This window comes from Gossypium hirsutum, chromosome A11, assembly GCF_007990345.1.
Source record: "Gossypium hirsutum isolate 1008001.06 chromosome A11, Gossypium_hirsutum_v2.1, whole genome shotgun sequence".
Classification (NCBI taxonomy): Eukaryota; Viridiplantae; Streptophyta; class Magnoliopsida; order Malvales; family Malvaceae; genus Gossypium; species Gossypium hirsutum.
In genome coordinates, this window is record NC_053434.1 from 98,439,471 (window position 1) to 98,464,072 (window position 24,602).

The following is a 24,602-nucleotide window of genomic DNA, read 5'->3' on the forward strand; positions in this document are numbered from 1 at the left end:
AAATTAAGATTTACTAAAACAATAATTTTTGGTCTACGAAAATCAGAAAAATGGGTTCGGGAGTCGGTTACGCACGAGGAAGGATTAGCACCCTTGGTACGCCCAAAATTGGTACCTAGTTGATTAATTAATGTCTTAGTGTCGAAGATTTGAAAACTTGAAAGAATTAAAAGTACGATCCTTTTTTGTATTAATGCTAATTTCTAAAAATGATTGAATAAATTAAAATGGATGTTAAAGACTCTCTCATCCCGAAGTAATAAAATGTCATGCCCAGTAAGTTAGGACAGGTCATCTCGAACTTTGAGAATGAGCTTGCCTTTATTTAAAATTCGTGTATTTTAACCCCTTTTTTAAAAGGATATTCGATTAGTTAGGATAAACGAGGAAAATCGAAGCCCAGTAAGTTAGGGCACGTTTCCTCGAATTTCTAAACACCGAATATTGCCTTTACTTATGAAAATCTTATTTCAAGCTAACAAGATGTCATACCCGGTAAGTTAGGGCACGATACCTCGCATCTCCGAGAATAAGTATTTTCAAAACTCGGATTGTGATTTAAAAGAGTGTTTCGCATTTAGGTTAAATGAGAAAAGTCGAAGCCCAGTAAGTTAGGGCACGATTATCTCGAATTACCAAATACGGAATATCATTTTTATGAGAGAATTATATTTTGAGTGAAAAACGTGATTTAAAGTAAAATATAAAAGCAAATTAGGGTATTAATATGTATAATAACAGAAAGATTGGTGTGATAGTGTCAAAAACGATAATATGAACAGTTATGAAAAATGATACAATAACGTGGCTAAGCAAATGCAAACACATATGTGAGGAAAATGAAGTAATCGAACGCGCAACCAAATAAATAAATAAATAAATAATGGCAAAATAAAATGATGACGGGAACTATAATAATGATATAACAGTATACGTAGGTAATAAAGTACATACGTAATGATAAAAGGAATAAGAAATGTAGAAATATATATTCATAATAATGATAGTACAAATTTAAAAGATACATATGCATAGTATATAAAAAATGTATACGCAATATAATAAAAATTACATAGTATATATATATATGTTAGTAATAAAAATAATGATAATACAAATAATGAATGATTTAAAGTTTGAAAGAATTTACAAGGATATAAATAACTAGGTGATAAAACGATATAAATAAGAGTAATGATATATATATAAATAAATAAATACGCTAATATATATATATATGTAGAGTTAGTTAGTATAAAAGTAATAGCGTATAGATAATTATATAAAAATGTTATAAAAGTAATGATACAATAGTGGTGATAATGGGAGGCGTAATAATAATAGTAACAATACAGAGATAATAATATTAAAGAAACATTTATATAAATACATATTGAAATGATAATATTGAATGTATATACATAATGTGTACATAATATATAAAAATATATGCATAAATAAATAACTAATTAGATCCTAAAGAATATAAACCACAAACTAAACTTAATTAATTAAAAAACAAAATTGAAAGGATAATTTTTAAATAAAACAAACTATTAAAAACTGAACCAAGGATCAAAATACAAATGCACATAAATGATTGAGGATCAAAACCGAAAATATACCAAATCACACAACGCTACGTTTAGACGTGGATTAATTTGCAATAACGTGCAAATTTCTGGGACGAATTAAAAACAAAGAAAGGCATAGATGGCCTAATTGAATGACCACGCAAAAGGGAAGGATCAAACGTGTAAATATCCATCTTAGGGAAGAAAACACGCGGATCCTGTAAAAGGCGGGTCGGGTCACACGGATCTAGCACCAAACGGTGCCGTTTCGGCACTTAGACCACCCACCCAAAACGCTACCGTTTTGTGAGTGTATATAAGGCCCAATTTTTGTTACAAAATTCATTTTAGCCTTCAAAATAAATAAAAAACTGAAAAAGGCCCTTAAACCATCTCTCTCTTTTCTTTCTACCGATCCAGAATCCGGCGAGGAGTAGACCGGTCGCCGTCGTGTCGTCCGCTATGCCGGCCACAGTACACGGTGGCCGAAAATCGCCTGGAGGTGATTTTTTCTCTTCTTTTTTATTATTGTTTTTATTTATTTAATATATGTGCATTGTTTTATTAAAAATGGGGGTAATATATGTAAATAAATTCGAAAAGAAAAAAGAAAATAGACTTTAGATTCTGCTGTTTTTGGTTCTCCGGTCTCTGATATGGGGCTATTCCCTGCTTTTGATGTTGCTAAAGTCTTTGTTTTTGCTTGTGTTTTTTAAAATCTAATATTGTTTATTCTTTCACCAAAATGTCGAATGTACAAATGGTTTTGGATCTGGCTTTAAATAGCCATTCACATCCTTTTGTTTTTGCTTTCTGTCTACTCTTATTAATGTTTGCAGATGCAACTTGGGCGGTGGAGTGGCGATAGATATGACAGGCAGTGGCAGACCTAGCACGGGGAGGCAGCAGCTGATTAGGCTAGGGTTTTTTAGTTCCTTTTTTTGTTTTGTGTTTGAGTTGGGCTACTGTTGGGTTTTAGGCTTAGTGGGTTTAGTGGGTTTTGGGGGTTATTTGGGCCCTAGCCAAATGGGTTTGTACAGCTGCCCCTCTTTACTTGTTGTCGTGTACCAAGAACAGAGCAAAGACTCTCGAGAAAGACCTGTTTGGCCCGGCCACGTCGAGTCTTGACCTCTTTGGTGCTTCTCTTCTTTAGGTAACATCGTTCAGCCTAGTGCCTTCTGTTGCTTGAATCCGCTCCACTGCTCCACTGCAGCTTAGTGGGATAAGGTTTTTTATCTGCTCTTATCGCGACTTCAGAGAGATAAGATCTGTTTATTTAGCTTCAATCTGTTCTACTGCAACTTCAGGGAAATAAGATTTGCTATCTTCAGTCTGCTCTACTGTAACTTCAGGGAGATAAGACATGTGACTTCAATCTACTCCGCTGAAACTTCAAGGAGATCTACTGTGGCTCCGAGCCGCTCCAACACCATTGCAAGGAGAAGAGATTTGTAATTTCCAGCCTGTGACCCTATTGCTCAGGGGTTTAAGGCCCATCACTTCTGCTATGCTTCCCTACTGCTTAGGGGGTTAAGATTTGTCAATCTTCAGCCTGTTACCCTACTGTTTAGGGGTTTAAGGCTTGTCACCTTTGATCTGTTTCCCTACTGCTTAGGGAGATAAGATTTGCAATTTGGTCTGTTACTCTACTGCTTAGGGAAATAATATCTGCAATTTGGTCTGTTACCCTACTGCTTAGGGGTTTAAGACCCTTCGTCTTCGATCTACTCCACTACTGCTTAGGGAGATAAGATCTGCAATTTGGTCTGTTACCCTACTGCTTAGGGGTTTAAGACCCTTCATCTTCGATCTGCTCCACTACTGCTTAGGGAGATAAGATCTGCAATTCGGTCTGTTACCCTACTGCTTAGGGGTTTAAGACCCTTCATCTTCGATCTGTTTCCCTACTGCTTAGGGGGTTAAGGCTTGTGAATTCACCGATTCCACTGCACCGTCCTCTTAGGAACATGATCTGTAAAATCAGTTTCATGCATCTATGTTTATGCCAAATAATTAGGACGCTATGATTGAAATGAATCAAATGCTCCTAACTAAATGTGATGCTTGTGTCAAATAATTAGGATGCTATGATCGAAATGAATCAAATGCTCCTGACTAGATGTGTTACGAATGTGTCGAATAAATGCATGAGTGAGAATGGATCCCTTTTTAATGTTTGGGTTGTCATTGCTCTTTATTCATCAAGGTTCTTTCACTAAAACGGTACTTTGTCTTCTTGTTCAGCTTAGTTCTTTGGACAGAAAACCCGGAGAGGTAGTCCCGATTTAAACTCTTTCTTCTCAAATGCTTCCAATTTTTAAGTTTGGTTAGTTCTAAATAATAGCCCTGTTTCAGGTTCCTGTACTATTTAGAAACTTTCAGAGTAATATGCAGAATTCTTTTTGCAAAAATGACTTTAGTCCATTAATCATCATTTCAATGCAAAATGCTTGGAAAAGATCATAACAATGACAGAACTGAAATTTGTTAGAAACAAAATTTGAAGGGGATATATTAATCACGGACAACAAATATTGCTGGAACACAAAATGAATAGAAAGAAAATAGGTGCCCCAGATATCGAAGCATGAGCTTCTTTGTACGAACTTCTTGAGGATTCCCTTTTTGCTCAATGTGTGTTTAGGGGATCTAGAGTATCCTTGTAGATGCCCCAAGATGTAACGTCTCTCTCCTTGTTAATTTAGGTATCGTATGCCCCACCTTTGATCGATATTTGAATCGCCCTTTTATGGGTTTTCAATTCAAAACCCCTTTGATCCTAAGGTGCCCCTTTTTTTTTAGGCGAAGTATTTCTTAACCGAATCCGAATTCACGGGATTGTGTAAAGTCTTGCTATCCATTTCGGCTAATATCAATGCTCCTCTAGAAAAGGTCTTCTTTACCACATAAGGTCCTTCCCAATTAGGCATCCATTTTCCTCTGAAATCTTTTTGTATGGGCAAGATCTTTTTCAATACTAAGTCTCCCTCGTGGAATTCTCTGGGACGAACCTTTTTGTTGTAAGCTTGCATCATTCACTTTTGGTACATCTGACCATGACGGATAGCCCTTAGCCTCTTTTCTTCAATCAAATTCAGCTGATCGTATCGTGACTGGATCCATTCTGCTTTATCCAGTTTTACCTCTGACAAAACTCTGAGGGAAGGAATCTTGGCCTCGATGGGTAAAACTACCTCCATTCCATAGACCAATGAGAAGGGCGTTGCCTCGGTGGAGGTCCTGACAGACGTTCGATAAGTGTAGAGGGTGAATGGCAACTTCTCATGCCAGTCTTTATAAGTCTCAGTCATTTTCCCCACGATCTTCTTAATGCTTTTATTAGCTGCCAAATTGCACCGTTCATCTTTGGGTGATACGGTGATGAGTTGTGGTGTCTGATCTTGAACTGACTGCAAACTTCCACTATCGTGCTGTTGTTCAAATTCAATGCGTTGTCAGATATGATCCTTTTTGGCATTCCATATCGACAAATGATTTCCTTTTTTAGGAACTTGCTAACTGCCAATTTTGTAACATTGGCATATGAAGCGGCTTCCACCCACTTGGTGAAATAATCAATGACCATAAAGATGAATCGATGCCCATTTGAAGCTTTTGGAGAAATTAGCCCAATCACATCCATGCCCCACATCGAGAAAGGCCATGGTGAAGTCATGACATGTAGAAGCGAAGAAGGTACATTAATCTTATCTCCATAGATTTGGCACTTATGACATCTTTTGGCGTAGTTAATGCAGTCTCCTTCCATGGTGGACCAATAATAACCGAACCTCATAATTTGCCTGGCCATTGTAAAACCATTAGCGTGTGTCCCACAGACGCCCTCATGGACTTCTTCTAAGATTTTCTTAGCTTTGATAGCATCTACACATCTTAACAGTACCTGATCCTTCCTTCTTTTGTATAGGATCTCCCCGTCCAAGACATAATCACTGGCCAGTCTTTTCAACGTCCTTTTGTCATTCTCAGTAGCTTGGTTGGGGTACAGACGATTCTTCACATATCACAGGATATTGTGGTACCAAGGGTGATCATCAATTTCTTCTTCTTCTTCAAGGTTGTAACAATGAGCCGGAGCTTCATAAATGTTCATTTGGATTGGTTTCACATCCTCTTGCTTGTTCACCTTGATCATAGAGGCTAAAGTTGCTAAGGCATTAGCCATCTAATTTTCTTCTCGCAGGAGGTAGTAGAAGACAATATCATCAAACTCTTTAATTAACTCAAGGATCAGCCTTCGGTAATTGATCAATTTGGGGTCTTTTGTCTCCCATTCACCTTTGAGTTGATAAATCACTAGGGTAGAATCTCCGTATACTTCTAACACATTGATTTTACGTTCTATGGCTGCGCAAATTCCCATGATGCATGCTTCGTACTCTTCCATATTGTTCGTGCAGTCAAAATCCAATTTACTAGTAAATGGATAATGATCCCTGCTCGGGGATACCAGGACTGCCCCGATTCCGTTACCCAAGGCATTTGATGCTCCGTCAAAGTTTAGCTTCCAAAGATGACCTTCTTGAGGGTCTTCTTCAGTGGTTGCTATATACATTAGATCTTCATTTGGGAAGTCAAAGTTTAAATACTCGTAGTCCTCTAAGGCTCTACTGGCTAGGAAATCTGCTATCGCACTCCCTTTTACGGCCTTCTGATTCACATAGACTATATCGAATTCAGAAAGTAGAATTTGCCATCGGGTCATTCTCCCGTTCAAAGCAGTCGACTCCATCAAGTACTTCAGAGGGTCCATTTTAGAGATTAGCCAAGTTATGTGATACAACATGTATTGTCTCAGTCTTCGGGTTGTCCAGATTAAGGCACAACACAACTTTTCAATGAATGAGTATCTCGTCTCACACTCAGTAAACTTTTTACTGATGTAATATATCGCTATTTCTTTCCTTCCTGATTCATCGTGTTGGCCAAGCACGCATCCCATAGAATTTTCAAATACCGTCAAATACAGTATCAGCGGCTTATTTGGACTAGGTGGTGTCAACACTGGGGCATTAGACAAATATTGCTTAACTTTGTCGAAAGTCTTCTGGCATTCTTCGTCCCAAACACTAGGGTTGTGTTTCATATAGAGACGAAATATGGGGTCAGATTTCTCGGTTAGTTGTGAAATAAACCGAGCGATGTAATTTAATCTTCATAGGAATCCCCGAACTTCCTTCTGAGTACGTGGTGGAGGTAACTCTTGTATGGCTTTGACTTTATCTGGGTCAACCTCAATCCCTTTTTCACTGACCACGAATCCTAACAGTTTTCCTGACCTGGCCCCGAATGTGCATTTTGCTGGATTGAGTTTCAACTGGAATTTTCTCAACCTCAAAAATAATTTCCTCAATACTTGCACATGCTCTTCTTCAGTCCGAGATTTGGCGATCATGTCGTCGACGTAGACTTCAATTTCTTTATGCATCATATCATGGAATAGGGTTACCATGGCTCTCTGATACGTCGCTCCCATATTTTTCAATCCGAACGGTATCACCTTATAGCAAAAGGTTCCCTACATGGTCACAAATATGGTTTTATTCATGTCTTCAGGATGCATCTTGATCTAATTGTACCCTGAGAAACCATCCATAAAGGAGAAGAGTGAGTAACCTGCCGTGTTATCCACTAAGGTGTCAATATGAGGCAACGGGAAATTATCCTTCGGGCTGGCTTTGTTTAAGTCTCTATAGTCTACACACATCCGTACTTTTCCATCTTTTTTAGGGACGGAGATGATGTTGGCTACCCATTTCGAGTACTTAACTACTTGTAAGAAACCAGCATCAAATTGCTTCTTGACCTCCTCTTTTATTTTCAACAGAATATCGAGCCGCATCCTTCGAAGCTTTTGCTGAACTGGCTTGCATTCTTCTTTGATGGGGAGTCTGTGTACCACAATGTCAGTACTTAGCCTAGGCATATCTTGATATGACCATGCAAAGACATCCTTGAACTCCTAGAGTAACTCAATAAGGTCCCATTTTGTCTCTGTGGTAATACAAACCCCGATCTTTACTTCTTTATTTTCTAGTTCATCTCCTAAGTTCACGACTTCTACGGCCTCTTTGTGGGGTAGAATCTGTTTCTCCTCGTGTTCTACCATCCTTAACAAATCAGGGGACAAGTTACAGTTTCCGTCATCCTCAAAGTCCTGAGATCCCTCTAGACACATATCCCGCTCAAAAGGAGACTCTGAGTTAGTAGCAACATCACTCACATCGTTGATATCTAGAGACCTGTTGTAGGTGCAAAGGAAGATACAAAGAGCAAGAGAATCTAAGAACAATGATATGTATGGTATGATCATGAATGAAAGAATAAAAGAATATTTGCACGGAATAAGTCAAAAGGATGCATTTCATTAAAATAACGATTTCGAACATAAGCCTATTTCACAAAAGGACACTTATTACTCCTAGGCCTAGAGCAATAAGTGTGTTTTAGACATTACTCTGAGTTAGTTCTAAAGACTACAGGAATCTCTTCCACAGTCCAATTATTCAAAACACTTTCCGGCTCATAGGGGCGAATACCCGACAAATTCTCTACCCCAGTTCCTTCTTCATATGTGGCGTTGATGTCCAAACTCTCCATCATTCCTTCCACTATTTCTTTTCCCAACGTCTTCTGTTCGGAGTGAATGACCCCTCCAGACACAAAAGTCTTCGATATATGGGGAAGATCATTGGTTCCCATTCGATTTCTCCCCCACTCAATCGCGTTCTCCTTCTTTCTTGCTTCTTCTCTAGCTCTTTCTTTCTTTGTTTCGTGTCTGGCTTAAATCCTAACCCAAAACGGTCTTGTTTGTCCTTCACCGTTGATGTATTAATCCTTTCCTGGAGGTATTTCCCAAGTCCTTTTCCTGGTAGGGCCCCTTTTCCAACAATTAGTCGTAGACTCATTCTTGTAGTCTTAGATAACCTGGGCATTGGAATCCTATTTCTTTCGGTAATGAATGTCGCATTCACGAACTCCAAAGATTGAAACGAGGACTCGATTGCTTCATCATTTGCCTCTAGATATGGGGTGTCACTGGTTATTGCTGCGATGATATCTTCTTCAGCATTGATCGTTACTAACCGACCTTCGGTTACCAATTTCAACTTCTGGTGCAGCGATGAAGGGACTGCCCCTACTGAGTGTATCCATGGCCTCCCCAATAGGCAATTATACGAAGGCTTAATGTCCATGACCAGAAAATCTACCTCGTACATGCTCAGCCTGATTAAGAGGGGTATTTCAATTCTCACCATTACTTTCCTTTCCGTGCCATCAAATGCTCTTACTACACTTTGGCATGTCTTCATATGGGAACTATCCACTGGCAACCTACTCAGTGTAGATAGGGGTAGGACATTCAGTGCAGACCCATTGTCAATCAATACCCCCTGTAATGTGTACCCTTTACAGCGAGTAGTGATGTGCAAAGCTTTAGTTGATCCTCGGCCCCCTGGCGGTGCCTCATCGTCATTGAAGAATATGAAGTTGTCGGCACTTATATTATTGACTAAGCAGTCCAGTTTGTTTACAGAGATATCGTTAGCAACATAAGTTTCATTCAACACCTTCATCAATGCGCTGCGATGGGTTTCGAAGCTTAAGAGTAAGGCCAGTACCGATATACGAGCTGGCTGTTTGTGCAACTATTCTACGACACTATATTCGCTGTGCTTTAGGAATTTTAAGAATTCCTTTGCTTCTTTTTCAGTCACTGATTCATTAACAGTTGGTTCAGGCCCTACCGGCTTTTTCTTTAATCTGCTCGACTTTTGTATTTGGGGTATAACGCCTTCTGCTGCGCGTATAAAAACCCTCATCTTGAACTTCCTCTGATGCATTAATTGGGGTCTCCTCTCCCGAGAATGCCACATTGTAGCTATAGTTCCACGGTACCCGTTTGCTATCTTTATAAGGGAAAGCAACGGGCTTCTGGATTACGATCTTGGGCGCAACTTGTGCTCCGGCTTCGTTCATTCTCAGATGTGATATGATAACTACGGGGTGGTTGGCTTTGTACACATCCTTTACCGACCCTTCTTCGGAGGCACACACATCTGTTTCTTCTGGGCTCCTGACATATTCGAAGAATTCTAGCTCCTTATTATCCATCAATCCTTGTAACAAAGCCCTAGATTCACTGCATTTTTGAATCTCGTGATCCTCTTGATCATGGAACTCGCAATAATTCTTTGCTTCTCGAGGTCTGACCCATGAATTCTGTGCTATCAACCCTCTTTCCACCATTTTCTTTCATACCTCTCTCAATGGGGTATTCACTTCTGCAATACTCATCTTAATTTCTTTCCCCGAACTCTCGATTATCGCATTTATTCCCTTATCCCCATGGTTAGGTAATGGATTCTCTGTACTGGATGTATCATCAAATTTCACGATCCCCATGTTGATGAGTCTTTCAACCAATTTCTTGAAAGTGGTGCAGTTTTCTATCGAGTGTCCTGTGGCTCCCGCATGGTATTTGCATTGGGCATTTGTGTCATACCATTTGGGGTATGGAGGTTGCATTGGCTTTAGATAGAAAGGAGACACGGCATGTGCATCAAATAAACTTTGGTATAACTCCTTGTACGTCATTGGAATGGGCATAAATTGGAGTTTCTCCCTATTTTGTTTTGTGTTGGGCTCTTGTCTGGGTGGACCCTGCTATCCAGTAGTTGTCGACCTTGGTTGGCTTATGGTGATCGATTTCGAATATGAGCTCACATTATTCACCTCGTGCTCTTTCTTTCTCGGCGCTGACCTCTTAGCGTTTTTCCCAGCCTCTATTTTCCCACATCTTATCGCATTTTCTATCATTTCTCCAGACATTACTATGTCTGAAAAACTCTTGGTTGCGCTACCCAGCATGTGGTTAATAAAAGGTGCATTCAGGGTATTGATGAAGAGCATATTAGTTTCCTTTTCCAACAGAGGGGGTTGGACTTGTGTGGCCACCTCTCTCCATCGCTGGGCGTACTGCCTAAAGCTCTCATTATGCTTTTTCTCCATATTCTGTAAAGTGATTCTATCAGGGGCTATGTCTGCCACATAACCGTACTGCTTCATGAAAGCTTGTGCTAGATCTTTCCATGAACTGATCTGGGCGCGACTCAGTTGGTTGTACCATCTAGAAGCGGCCCCAACCAGAATTTCTTGGAAGCAGTGAATTAATAGTTGGTCATTATTGACATGGCCTGCCATTCGTCTGCAGAACATAGTGATGTGAGCTTCGGGACAGCTAGTCCCGTTATACTTCTCAAATTTCGGAGTCTTGAACTTGGGAGGGAGTACAAGGTCCGGAACCAAACTCAATTCCTTAGCATCGATTGCACCACGATAGTCGGCACTTTCCATTTCTTCAATTTTTTTTTCTAACCATCTACACCTTTCTTTAAGCTCTCTCGGGAGTTCTACCCTTGTCTTTTCAGTTTCTGTTACCTCATCGAGATTAAGGACCACAGGGTTAGTCGGGTTATCCCCCAGATTGGAGCCCGAGTCAGCTTGATAATTCATCGGTGCCGAAACACCGGCTTGAAATGGTTGAGGCCTAATTGTGACCGATGGCCTTCTTGGGTACATATCAGGTTGTGTCTGAACGTCCGCTGGGGCAAAACCCGGAGGGTAGGTAGGATCTTCATTATCATGTCCCGCATTGATCAAGGGGTTTTTCCCTTTTTCTAATCCGCCAGCCAATAGATGCGTTAATTGGTCCATCATGCTTTTCTGGGACTTCAGCATCTGGTCCCTCATATCTTGCTGGATTTTGGCAAGCTGTTCTTGCATACGTGCTTGTTATTGATCCTGCATCTCTTTTTACATTTGTTCCAATCTCTCTAACCTTTGGTCTATTGCTCTTGTTTTTCTTCTTGTACCGTAACGATGTTCCAGGGTAACTGCCATAATTTTTAGGGTTTTTTGTGAGTTTTAGTACGTATGATGCAATGCAGATGCATGAATGCAATGAATGCGATGAATACAAAAAAGCGTTGATTCCAATTCGATTTCATTAGAGTAACTTTTCCAGAAAACAAGTTTCTTTACATAAAATAGATTACATATAAGGCTTAGCTTTGATACTTAAGGCCTTGACCTGCCTAAGAAGCCAAGCTAGCTCTCGGCCTCGATCCGATTCCAACTCGTATTTTAAATTCAACACATCGGCTTGTACTGCTAATGTTTGCAAGTGATCAGCCACTTCTCGCACGTAGTCCCTGCTCCTGACTTGGTCTTGAGATTGATGAAGTTGCTCCTTCCATCGCTCGTTATTTACCTCGAGGAGTCTATCTAAAGTTCACGATTTTACAGCACTATTTGAGTTCTTCTATATTTTCTTTTAATTCTTCGATTCTGTTCTGACTAGATTTCAACTCGATTGCAGAGTTACGCGAGTGATACTGATACAATGACCTCTCTAACTCTGATACTCGAATTCTTAACCCCTCCTTTTCATTCTGGACTTCTACCAAACTTCTTTTCAGAGCACCTTCTCGAGCTTGAGCATCGCGAAATTTTTCTTCCCACTGGTTGGCTTTGCTTTGCTCTTCTTTAACTTCCTGTTGCCACTGTTCGGATGTTTTTCCTAACCCAGCGGTTCTCATTGATCTACGCAGCTTCTTATAGTCTGTTTTCAAACTGTCCAAGTCCTCTTCAGCATTGTTTTCCCCTTTTCTAAGTCTTTCAGCTTCTAGTTTCTGGACATCGACATCTAACCCCAGCTGCATTTTTTCTTCCTCCAATTGCTCGATCCTTTTCTCTAGCTCCAGACTCTTTCTCTCAAAATCTTGCCTGATGATTTCTAACTCAGATGGGATTACTTTCAAGTGTTCTTCTATCGACCGAAGATTCCCTTGATCTAACGAAGGGATGTTGTTGTTAATCCTATGATCCCTCCATCGGTCGTACTCAGGAGTAGTCATGGGATTGGCAGCAAACTTTTTCATTCTACGGGTCTGGTTCTAGGTATTTGATATCTTGCGAACTTTCTTTTTGTAATTATTCCCTGTGAATACGAACTCGCACTGAGTTAACCCGTATGTTGGTGGTGTAAACTGTCTGGATCTGTACTGCCGCAATGCAAGCAGAGGAGCATACCCGATGACTCCCCATACTCCTAACAAGGGAACCCAATCGAAGTCTCCGCATCGGTATAATATTTCATCAGGAACCATCCACGGGGCTCTCCATTCAACGTCTTCTTCTTGCAAGTTTTGGAGAACCGTCATCCAATTTTCTTCTATAATATCATCTCGCCTCGGTGTAGCCACTAACTTTTTCAGTGGAGAGTAATTTTTAAAGAAGATACGATACGAGACCTTTTCCACTTTCCAAAAATGGCTGTGGAACCAAGATAGCAAGGTTGTGCATATCCAATAAATCTCCCTTCACCCACTCTTCTACAAGCATTCAATGATCTGAAAGTTTCAGCCAAGTTTGCAGGTACGGGTGTGGTTCCTTTACCAAACCTGTCAAAAAGGTCGGTAACAGCCTCGTCTACATGGCCCAAAGCTTTGGGGAAGATGACCAGTCCATAAATGCTCAAGGCGAAGACATCTACCCTTTTCTTCACGTCGGGGTCTGCTAAGATTAGATCCCTCAGGTTCCTCCAAGGAATGCATTTACAATCTCCTTTTTGTTTGATCCGGTTTGTCACCCACTGTTTGCTCATCCCTGTGATGTTTATCAGCTTTTTTGAAAATACTGGGACGTTAGCAGGTCTGGAATAAATTCTGTCAACCTAAATATTTGGGCAACGGAGCAAGGTCATGTATTCTTCTATAGTACGTACCAGATCTACTTTCTCGAAAGTGAAGCAACTTTAAGCAGAATTTCAATATTGGGCAAGGGCTCGAAACAGGAGTTCATCTACCTTAACATCGAGCAAATAAGGTAAATCACCGTAATGACAATAGAATAGCTGTTTGACCTCGTCATCCCACTGACCCCAAATTTCTTTCATTTCTTGGAGATTATTCTGAGTTACGCTAATCCGAGTAAAATTCCATAACTCTGACACGTACCCCTTGGTAAGACTGTCACCTTTCTCTTGTTGTGTTGTCTCAGCCCATATCCGACAGCCGCGTTGTCTTCTACTTTATCAAAAAACCCCTTTTCTATGATAAGCTATCTATTTAGGAACCGAATGCGAATCAACACCTTTTATGATGAAAATGCCATACAAATACAATCAAAGTAAAAAAAAGCAAGTCAGTATTTCATACGCAGTTCAAAGCAAACAAAGAATAATAAATATAGCACTTCCTCTGGTAACCATTAGGGTTTCGGAGTGGCTCTACCTAGGGTGGGCTCTTAAGGCTCGCTATATGGGGTTTGGTTCTAGAGTAAGGGTACTTGAACCAGCAGATTCCTCGATCTTCACCCATTATAGGCTCATACAGACCGAGTTCAGTTCAGGGGAATACATTTCCCTATGGCTGCACGGAGATGAAAATCTCACGAAGACATAGGTACGGATGTATCCCGAAAGCGATCCACTATCCTGCACGGAGGTGAAAACCTCACGAAGGAGTAGTTTCTCACTCCCACTTAAAGGGGTGTGACCACAGCGGTCATGCAATGCAATATGCAAGACTATTTAAAGACTCGAACCAACTGCAGCAGGTATTGTATCATAAACCACAAAAAAATAGCTAATGAAATGCAATGAAAGGATCGTATTTCAAAACCAAATTTTCAATTTTTGATAAAAAGACAAAAGTTAATCAACTTGTGGCTTGGCTCTCTTATTTGGGTCCCCAGTAGAGTTGCCAAGCTGTCGTAACCATTTTTTGGAAAAACGATGGGAATCGACTTGGATTTGAAAATGAAAGAACGGGAGTCGCCACCAATCCTTTTTGATGAGGTATGATATGATCACCTTAAATTAATCATTTTAATAAAAATTAAGATTTACTAAAATGATAATTTTTGGTCTACGAAAATCAGAAAAATGGGTTCGGGAGTCGGTTACGCACGAGGAAGGATTAGTACCCTCGGTACGTCTAAAATTGGTACCTAGTTGATTAATTAATGTCTTAGTGTCGAAGATTTGAAAACTTGAAAGAATTTAAAGTACGATCCTTTTTTGTATTAATGCTAATTTCTAAAAATGATTGAATAAATTAAAATGGATGTTAAAGACTCTCTCATCCCGAAGTAATAAAATGTCATGCCCAGTAAGTTAGGACACGTCATCTCGAACTTTGAGAATGCGCTTGCCTTTATTTAAAATTCGTGTATTTTAACCTCTTTTTTAAAAGCATATTCGATTAGTTAGGATAAATGAGGAAAATCGAAGACCAGTAAGTTAGGGCACGTTTCCTCGAATTTCCAAACACCGAATATTGCCTTTACTTATGAAAATCTTATTTCGAGCTAACAAGATGTCATACCCGGTAAGTTAGGGCACGATACCTCGCATCTCCGAGAATAAGTATTTTCAAAACTCGGATTGTGATTTAAAAGAGTGTTTTGCATTTAGGTTAAATGAGAAAAGTCGAAGCCCAGTAAGTTAGGGCACGATTATCTCGAATTACTAAATACGGAATATCATTTTTATGAGAGAATTATATTTTGAGTGAAAAATGTGATTTAAATTAAAATATAAAAGCAAATTATGGTATTAATATGTATAATAACAGAAAGATTGGTGTGATAGTGTCAAAAACGATAATATGAACAGTTATGAAAAATGATACAATAACGTGGCTAAGCAAATGCAAACACATATATGAGGAAAATGAAGTAATCGAACGCGCAAGCAAATAAATAAATAAATAAATAATGGCAAAATAAAATGATAACGGGAACTATAATAATGATATAACAGTATACGTAGGTAATAAAGTACATACGTAATGATAAAAGGAATAAGAAATGTAGAAATATATATTCATAATAATAATAGTACAAATTTAAAAGATACATATGCATAGTATATATAAAATGTATACGCAATATAATAAAAATTACATAGTATATACATATGTTAGTAATAAAAATAATGATAACACAAATAATGAATGATTTAAGGTTTGAAAGAATTTACAAGGATATAAATAACTAGGTGATGAAACGATAAAAATAAGAGTAATGATATATATATATATATATATAAATAAATACGCTAATATATATATATATAGAGAGAGAGAGAGAGAGAGTTAGTTAGTATAAAAGTAATAGCGTATAGATAATTATATAAGAATGTTATAAAAGTAATGATACAATAGTGGTGACAATGGGAGGCGTAATAATAATAGTAACAATACAGAGATAATAATATTAAAGAAACATTTATATAAATACATATTGAAATGATAATATTGAATGTATATACATAATGTGTACATAATATATAAAAATATATACATAAATAAATAACTAATTAGATCCTAAAGAATATAAACCACAAACTAAACTTAATTAATTAAAAAAACAAAGTTGAAAGGATAATTTTTAAATAAAACAAACTATTAAAAACTGAACCAAGGATCAAAATACAAATGCACATAAATGATTGAGGATCAAAACCGAAAATATACCAAATCACACAACGCTGCGTTTAGACGTGGATTAATTTGCAATAACGTGCAAATTTCCGGGACGAATTAAAAACAAAGAAAGGCATAGATGACCTAATTGAATGACCACGCAAAAGGGAGGGATCAAACGTGTAAATATCCCTCTTAAGGAAGAAAACACGCGGATCCTGTAAAAGGCGGGTCGGGTCATACGGATCTAGTACCAAACGGTGCCGTTTCGGCACTTAGACCACCCACCCAAAACGCTGCCGTTTTGTGAGTGTATATAAGGCCCAATTTTCGTTACAAAATTCATTTTAGCCTTCAAAATAAAAAAAAAAACTGAAAAAGGCCTTTAAACCCTCTCTCTCTTTTCTTTCTGCCGATCCAGAATCCGGCGAAGAGCAGACCGGTCGCCGTCGTGTCGTCCGCCGTGCCGGGCACCGTACACGGTGGCCGAAAATCGCCTAGAGGTTTTTTTCTCTTCTTTTTTATTATTATTTTTATTTATTTAATATATGTGCATTGTTTTATTATAAATGGGGATAATATATGTAAATAAATTCGAAAAGAAAAAAGAAAATAGACCTTAGATTCTGCTGTTTTCGGTTCTTCGGTCTCTGATATGGGGCTATTCCCTGCTTTTGATGTTGCTAAAGTCTCTGTTTTTGCTTATGTTTTTTAAAATCTAATATTGTTTATTATTTCACCAAAATGTTGAATGTACAAATGGTTTTGGATCTAGCTTTAAATAGCCGTTCACATCCTTCTGTTCTTGCTTTCTGTCTACTCTTATTAATGTTTGCAGGTGCAACTTGGGCGGTGGAGTGGCGGTGGACGTGACAGGCGGTGGCAGACCTGGCACGAGGAGGCAGCAGCTGATTAGGCTAGAGTTTTTTAGTTCCTTTTTTTGTTTTATGTTTGAGTTGGGCTACTGTTGGGTTTTAGGCTTAGTGGATTTAGTGGGTTTTGAGGGTTATTTGGGTCCGGGCCAAATGGGTTTGTACAAAATCCATCAAAACCCAATGCCTACGTAGCTTCCATTTCTTTTATTGTTGTACATATCTCCTCATCCTTGTAATCGGCCAACAAAAACTCATTCATCAACGAATCAATTCTTGCAGTAACCCCCTCGTAAATCCCATCATTTTCTACCTCCCTAATGCTTGTGAAAATATTTTTAAAATAACGTACAACAATATTCAACATATCTAAGTCCTCAGTACACAATACCCCCGTCTCATCTTTTAGGCCAGTGATTTTATTAGTGCGACGTCTTTAAGAGGCGAAACTATGAAAGAATTTAGTGTTGTGGTCGCCATACTTCAGCCAATTCAAATGAGCCCTTTGCCCCCAGTACAACACTTACTTATCAATTTCTAATCTAAGATCAAGTTTTGTCTCTCAATAATATTCTCAATGATATCATCAGTTGACCTAACACCGTACAAAACTAAGTCGACTTTGTAAGCCTTGAAGCTTTTCTTTTTTCCTTTTTTTTCCTCTTCAAAGCCCAATCATATAAACCCTTTCCAACCACCTAAAGAGGCTCCAGAATCTGTAGATGAGTGGTTGCTTCCCAAAGGGATTTTACCTCTCGTTCACAGTAATCAGCCAATAGCCAGGCTGTTTCAAACTTTGTCTTGGGAGCCTTGTTACTTGAAATTGCCATAGCTTTTGTATCCAGTAAAATTGGGCAATGATCTGAGCAGGGACTGTCCAAATGAGTCAATCTATAATTAGGAAACAAATTGTACCAGCTTGGGTTGGCTACTCCCATATCCAATCTCTTGCGAATATTGTTGGTAGGAAAATTCTCTCTTTCCCACGTATACCATCGACCATGGTACCCCAAGTCAACTAAATCACATGTTTCTAATGCTTCTCGAAAAACTCCCATTTGTCTTTGATCTCGAATATGTCCCCCTTGTTTTTCTCGATTTGAGAAAATTTCATTAAAATCCCCTATGTCCAGCCAGGGTCCATTATAATTATGACTTAATAGTTTGAGTAAAACCTAAGATGTTGATCTTTGTCTAGTATCAGGTGCTCCATAGAAACCGGTGAAATGTGACTCAGTCCCATTCTCCTCATTTACGACCATCACATCAATATAAGCCTCATTAAAGCTACGGTGAGTAACATTACAATCACTTTTTCAACCCAAAGAAAGTCCCCCACGAGACCCATTATCCGGAACTCGATGCCATTCTGAAAACCATACTTCCAACGAACTCTTTCCATTCTCCTCATGCCCAGTTTAAATTCTACAAATAAACAAATATGTGGCCGACACTCTTTCAGCACATGCTGAATTCTCTGAACTGACCGTGGAATCCCTAGTCCACAGACGTTCCAACGTAAGATTTATATAATGTCTGGCTAACCTGCCCTGCAAGTTTAGCTGATAATTTATTTTGGCAAACGTCATTCCACTTCCTCGATATCTCATTCGAATCTGCAACAAAAGAAACATTTGTGATACTATTGGTCTTAGGCCTTTTTTTACCATCCATAGTCAGAATGGGTTGATTCTCATACATATCTATGTCACCAATGTTGGTTGATTTCTCCATATCGTTCAAATTTGGTAGGAAATTGGTAAACTACAGTTTCCTACCAAATTTATCCCCAAATTCACTCCATCATTACACATAAATATTGGAAGATTAGGATTTCTAAGATTTGACCCTTGATTTCCTCCTGACTATCCCCAATTAGATCCTGATTCCCTTAGCTAGATACTACAGCCGACTGTCATTTGTTGCAGTGGTGCCTTCAACGAGATGTCTCATCCCATCGGTAACTCTTTGCTACCTTCCACCATTCGAATTGGATAAAAACTTTCACCGTGCCCTAGTTTACCACATAAGAAGCAAAATGTGGTTAACTTTTCATATTTAAAAACAACAAAAATTCTTTCGTTTTGGCAATTAGAAATTTCTTGAGTATTTTCAACGGTTTTCGGATGTCAATCTGGACCCGAATTTGCATAAATTTCCTTAATCCCGCTGCAACGGCTTTTGCATCATAATCCAGAAAAGTTCCTATAAAATCTCCAAATTGCCTAGCCATGGCTTTCGAGAACATACCAGTAGGGAGGTTATGTACTTGAACCCAAAAAGTGGTATAGAGTAGAGAAATCTCTAAAGGATCTTCGTCATCTTTGAGAACATGGAGAAATAATAAATGATTGTTGAAAGTCCAAGGAGACCCGTTGATCTCTCTATCACGGTCCACTTCACAGTAGAAACGATAAAGAAATATTTTCTCTCCAATACCAGTAATGGTTACTTCGCCTAGAGGGTGCCAAATATTTACCACTACCATACGCATCGACAAGAAATTCACCGCAGTGGCTGTAAGAAAACATCCCACTAGGCAAAGATTTGAAATTTGTTCCGATGATCCTTCTCCTTGATCAAACTCCCAAGCTTCCATTCCCCCACTTTCTTCTTCATCTTCTATCCGCAAATCCGCCAGCACTTCTTCCATAATATTGACAAAATTAAAATCTAGAAAAAAAGGCACTAATGAAGACGGAAAAACCACAAAACGGGCTTACAAAGAATGCAACGCAATGAGCATACTCTCAAACAAAAAAAAATAACATCTCTATTTTTAATTTTATTTGAAATAAATTACTTTTAGACTTTAGGTAGTGTTTCAAAAGCTACTAAAAATTGAACTTAGATGTAATTGCTTGTAATTACATAGTGGTGGTATGCTTAGATAACCACTGTAATTGGTGGGTCTATTAAATCTGGTGTAATTGAAGCACTCCAATTACACTTTCTAATTCTTAGAGAGAGCGTGAGAATTGAAATAATAATGCGGATAATTACACTAAAATATAATTACCTTATGGTTTTCCAAATACTTATATACGATTTAACTTTAAAAAATTATCTTTTATACAAGTTTAAGTTAAAAAAATTATATTATAAGCATAAAAACATACGAGTGTTTGTGATGATTATGGCAAAAAATTCTAAAATTATATCATAAATCCTAAAAAATATATATTATACAAAATTTTTACACATTTTTATAAAGTTATGACAATGAAATATATTATAAAAAATAATTTACTTGTGATAAAAGTAATATAAAAGTGTTATAATATATTTATTTGTAAAAAAAAATTATAGCAAAAAAGTATGAATATAATTTATTTACATGTCCAAGCTATATATTATAAAAAATAATATATGTATTTATAAAAAACAAGTTATAATTTCAGGCCTTAAATTATTTATAAGGTTAAATTATGTTATTAGTTCTTGTACTTTGCAAAAATTATGGATTTAGTCCCTATACTTTTATTTGATTAATTTTAATTCCTATACTTGTCGAATTGGTAAATTTTAGTCTTTGTACTTTTCAAAATTTGAAATTTTAGTCCTGCCCAAATAATAGCAATTAAATTCATTTAGTTAAATTCAATTATTAGTTTTATACTATGCGTACTGTTGTAGGTTTCATCCATTTTCTCTAATTGGATTATTCTAAATCCCTATACTTTTCAAATTTCGATATTTCAATCTTAAGGCAAATGATAGTCAGTAATCAATTAACTGAATTTTTAGTGAGTAGTATGTGTTAATAATAAGCTATCATAACATTATACATATGATAATATATTTGGTGCATCAAATTTTGAAAATAATAAAATTTTACTTAAAGAATTTAATAGTTATCATTTGGTGATGACTGAATTTTTAAAATTTAGAAAGTATAGGGACTAAAAATTACCAAATAAAAATTCAATGATTAAAACCGCAACTTTTGCTAAGTACGGTAACGAATAGTAGAATTAAAACTATTAAATAACATTATTTATAAAAAAGGTTATGAAAATTATTTGACTAAAAATTTATGAAAGTTGTATATTATAAACTTTATATTATTTGTAACCTAATTTAGATTATAACTTAAAATAAATCTTTCTCGCATTTTGGTTCAGCATAGACCTTTTCCATTATTGAGGTGATGTCTGAAGCAATTCTGTACTTGCACTGTTGTTTGGATGTAAACGGTTACTGCAGTGGAAAAACACAAATCTCACTGATTCATCAGTCAGCCTTCTTGAACCAAAACCTCCAGCATAGACGGTGAAAAGGTAGGGTTCTTTTTTTTCTTTTTTCTTTTTTAATTTAACAATAATTCTCATGCTTTTCTATCCTGAAAAGTTAAAATATTTTCTTACCCAACCTTATTTGTTTTCATATTTGAGAACTTAGCCACATTGTTGTTGGTTTCTCTCACTCTTTTGCTCATTTCTTGTTTTTGTTTTTTCTACTTGATAGATTTTAGTTTAATATATATTTCTTACGAATAATTTGTTTATTTTCATTAGCTTTTGATTTTGAAAGGTATATCGTTTTGAGTTCTTGTTCAGATCTATGTTTGCTCGTGTTTATTATAATTTAATCATTTGCACCATGATAAGTGATATTAAAAGATAAATTAATCAATTTTATGTTAGGAAATGTAATTATATTGTAGCAAACATTTAATTGTTTTCTATTTATTTGAACGATAAATAAATAAATAAATAAATTAAATTTATATTTCACTATTATGTTTTTGTATTTTTTGTCTTTCATATTTTGCATGCATAACGAAATTGTGACAAGCAAATATTAGCTCATTGATTGTCTAAGTTCAAACTGAAGATAAGTGTGTAAGAACGTTTACATTGCGAGAAAGACAATTTACTTCAGTAAATAATCTAAATGAGTCTGTAATCCAGTAAAATAATCAAAGTGGGCATTTGATTCAAATATTGAGAAGGATTATTATACCGTCTACAATTCCAATTGGGGGGATGGCTAGTCTTGGTTATTGGAGCAGTTGACTCTACGAGTAGAGACTTGGTGTATTCATTGGTAGAATGATACATTGGATTGGACCCAAGATAAATTAATTCTAAATCTGCTTGTGAATTAATTCACTTGTGACATTTATGGTGTGATTTACATAAATCCTGAGTTAGTCACTGACCATGCGTATGCAACTCATGTGTTTTGATATAAGTGGATGCTTATGCTCTAAAGATGATCGAGCCCATAGCCAATATGTTGGGTACATGACTTGTATATGACATGGATTTACTAGCAACAATGAACTTCATAGCTCAATTAAAGAGTTAATGATATCCTCTCATTGGTATTGTGTGGATTGATAAATATGAAACGTAGCCACAGGTTACTCGTTCTCAAACGAGCAATTTATCATAGTCATTTGTTGATAGTGACTATATTAATCATTAAGAAGACACAATTGTGACAATGAGATAAAATATGATTGTATTGAGTGAACGAATTTAACTCAAAGGAATTAAGAATATCATATGAAGGTAACACACATATGACGAGGGCATTGAACAAAATAATTGGATGAATTGTTTTCGTAAAGAATATACAATGAGTTTTCAATCATGATACTTCTTGTAGACTGACTCCATGATTAAGTAATTAAAATTTATCGGAACGATGCTTACGAACATAATTGCAATTACTAGAGCCTAATTGTATATGTTTGATTGGTCTCTCCTCTAGCTCAACAAAAGTTCGATCAGACTGCATTTGAATTAGAAGAAAATTTTACAACTTTGGAAATAATTTAATTGAGTCGATTTATTCAATATAAAATTAAATTAGGTGATCGTGAGAATTTTTCAACTAGAGAATTTACTTAAAGAAATTTCTTGAAAAATTAATTTGGAAAATCTAAATATTTTTGAAAAAATTAATTTTGATCAAGTAAAATTAAATTAATCAAATTAATTAAAATTAATATGATCTTTTTGGGAAATAATTTTCAAGTTAGACAATTGGCCCAATGGGTAATTGAACTTGAAAATTAGATCTGAGATTGTAAATTGGACCTAGGAGTCCAAAATCGAGACCAAGACCCAAAAACTAGTCGAACTAGGCCCGGTATGTGAAATCGGATCTACGATCCAACTAGTGGCTAGACTGGACTAGTCGGGTCGTCACTGACCTAGACCGAACCAACTCGGGGTGTTGTAAGGGTACTTGCACCACCGGACACTCCTACTGTGACTCTACTAGAAAATTTGATTTCAATTTAACTATTTCAAAAATAATATTATTTTAATAGTTTAATATTAAATTAAATTTAATACTTATCTTGTAGATAAAATATTCTATTATTTTAATAAGATTTAATATTAAATTTAATCTAATATTTATTAAAATTATATTAATTTAATATTAAAGTGATGAAGTTTAATGACGGTTGAACTCTCTAAACTCTCCCTATATAAAGAGAGTCTTGAGTTATTATTTTTCACACACTTGAATTCAAGAGAAAGTTGTAGAGAGAATTCTCGAGAAATTATGAAATTACCCACTAGTAATTTTTGTGAAAAATTTTCTGATTCGATACGAGCCCACACTCAGCAAATGTGGGCTTAAGGATATCGAAGAAAACTACTTGGTCGACGCGTTCATCCTAGACGAATCGAAAATGTACAATTTTAATTAAGTGTTTATTACTTTAGATATCACAACCAATATCTTAATTAGGAAAAAAAATTAAAACTTTGTTTTTCCTAAATTTATTTTCCACTACTTTTTCTGCACATGATTTTCTAACATAAAATAACTCATTACTCCTTGGATTTAAATTCTTTTTATAGATGGTGAACACAAAACTTTGTAGAGGGCAATAGTAGCTTAGCACAACTATTTGCGAGGATGAGTTTATATTGACATTCTTTGTCACACTGTGATAGAACGAATATTTGAAGTATGAGATAAAAAAAATGTCAATATTAAGAGATATTACAAGCTATTCATTTTATAAACAAGTTTTAATTGTTAATGTAACAATAATTTTACATAATTACATTTGAAAACATGCCAAATTAAATTATGAAAATTTTAGAAAATTTGAGAATATGCATGACATGTCAGTCTCTAGAAGTCATTTTGATTGATGTGAATTGTGAACGTGATATTAAAATCAAAATGTTAAAGAAATCATTGCAAGTAGTTTAATGAGTTTATCTTCTTAAAGAAATATTGTATCCTAATTCCAATATTAATAAAATAGGTTATCTGTTATGTTAAAATGTTCTCAAGTCTTAAAAAAATCAACACTTTAAAAATTTATTTAATATTATTATTTGTGAAAATAATGCTTCACATTGTTACATAGAAATGAATTAACTATAAAAATAATTTAAAATATTTATTATTTAATATAATAAATAATTAAACATGATTATACAATTAATTAAAATATTTATAAAAAATATTATGATACATGTTAATATTTTATTAAATAAAATTAAAAATTCACATATTTTAAATAATTTTATAAAAATAAAATAATTTAAAAACTTTTATTAAATATCATATCTAATCTAATGTTAAGTCATTTTCCCTTTTTATCTCATTGTTATTACTGTGTGTGAATTCAAACACACATCACTATTTTTAATCTCATTGCT

The 24,602-nt window shown here is 36.2% G+C and overlaps 2 protein-coding genes across 2 annotated transcripts; both read right to left on the reverse strand.

The window, feature by feature from the left end:
* Positions 1-11,905: 11,905 nt before the first annotated feature.
* On the reverse strand, positions 11,906-12,538 carry LOC107957297 (myosin heavy chain, clone 203-like). Its single transcript, XM_016892802.1, has one exon. It carries the CDS (start codon positions 12,536-12,538, stop codon positions 11,906-11,908), a length of 633 nt encoding a protein of 210 aa, XP_016748291.1.
* Positions 12,539-17,657: 5,119 nt separating this feature from the next.
* Positions 17,658-18,017, reverse strand: LOC107957288 (uncharacterized). Its single transcript, XM_016892792.1, has one exon. It carries the CDS (start codon positions 18,015-18,017, stop codon positions 17,658-17,660), a length of 360 nt encoding a protein of 119 aa, XP_016748281.1.
* Between the last annotated feature and the right edge of the window lie 6,585 nt (positions 18,018-24,602).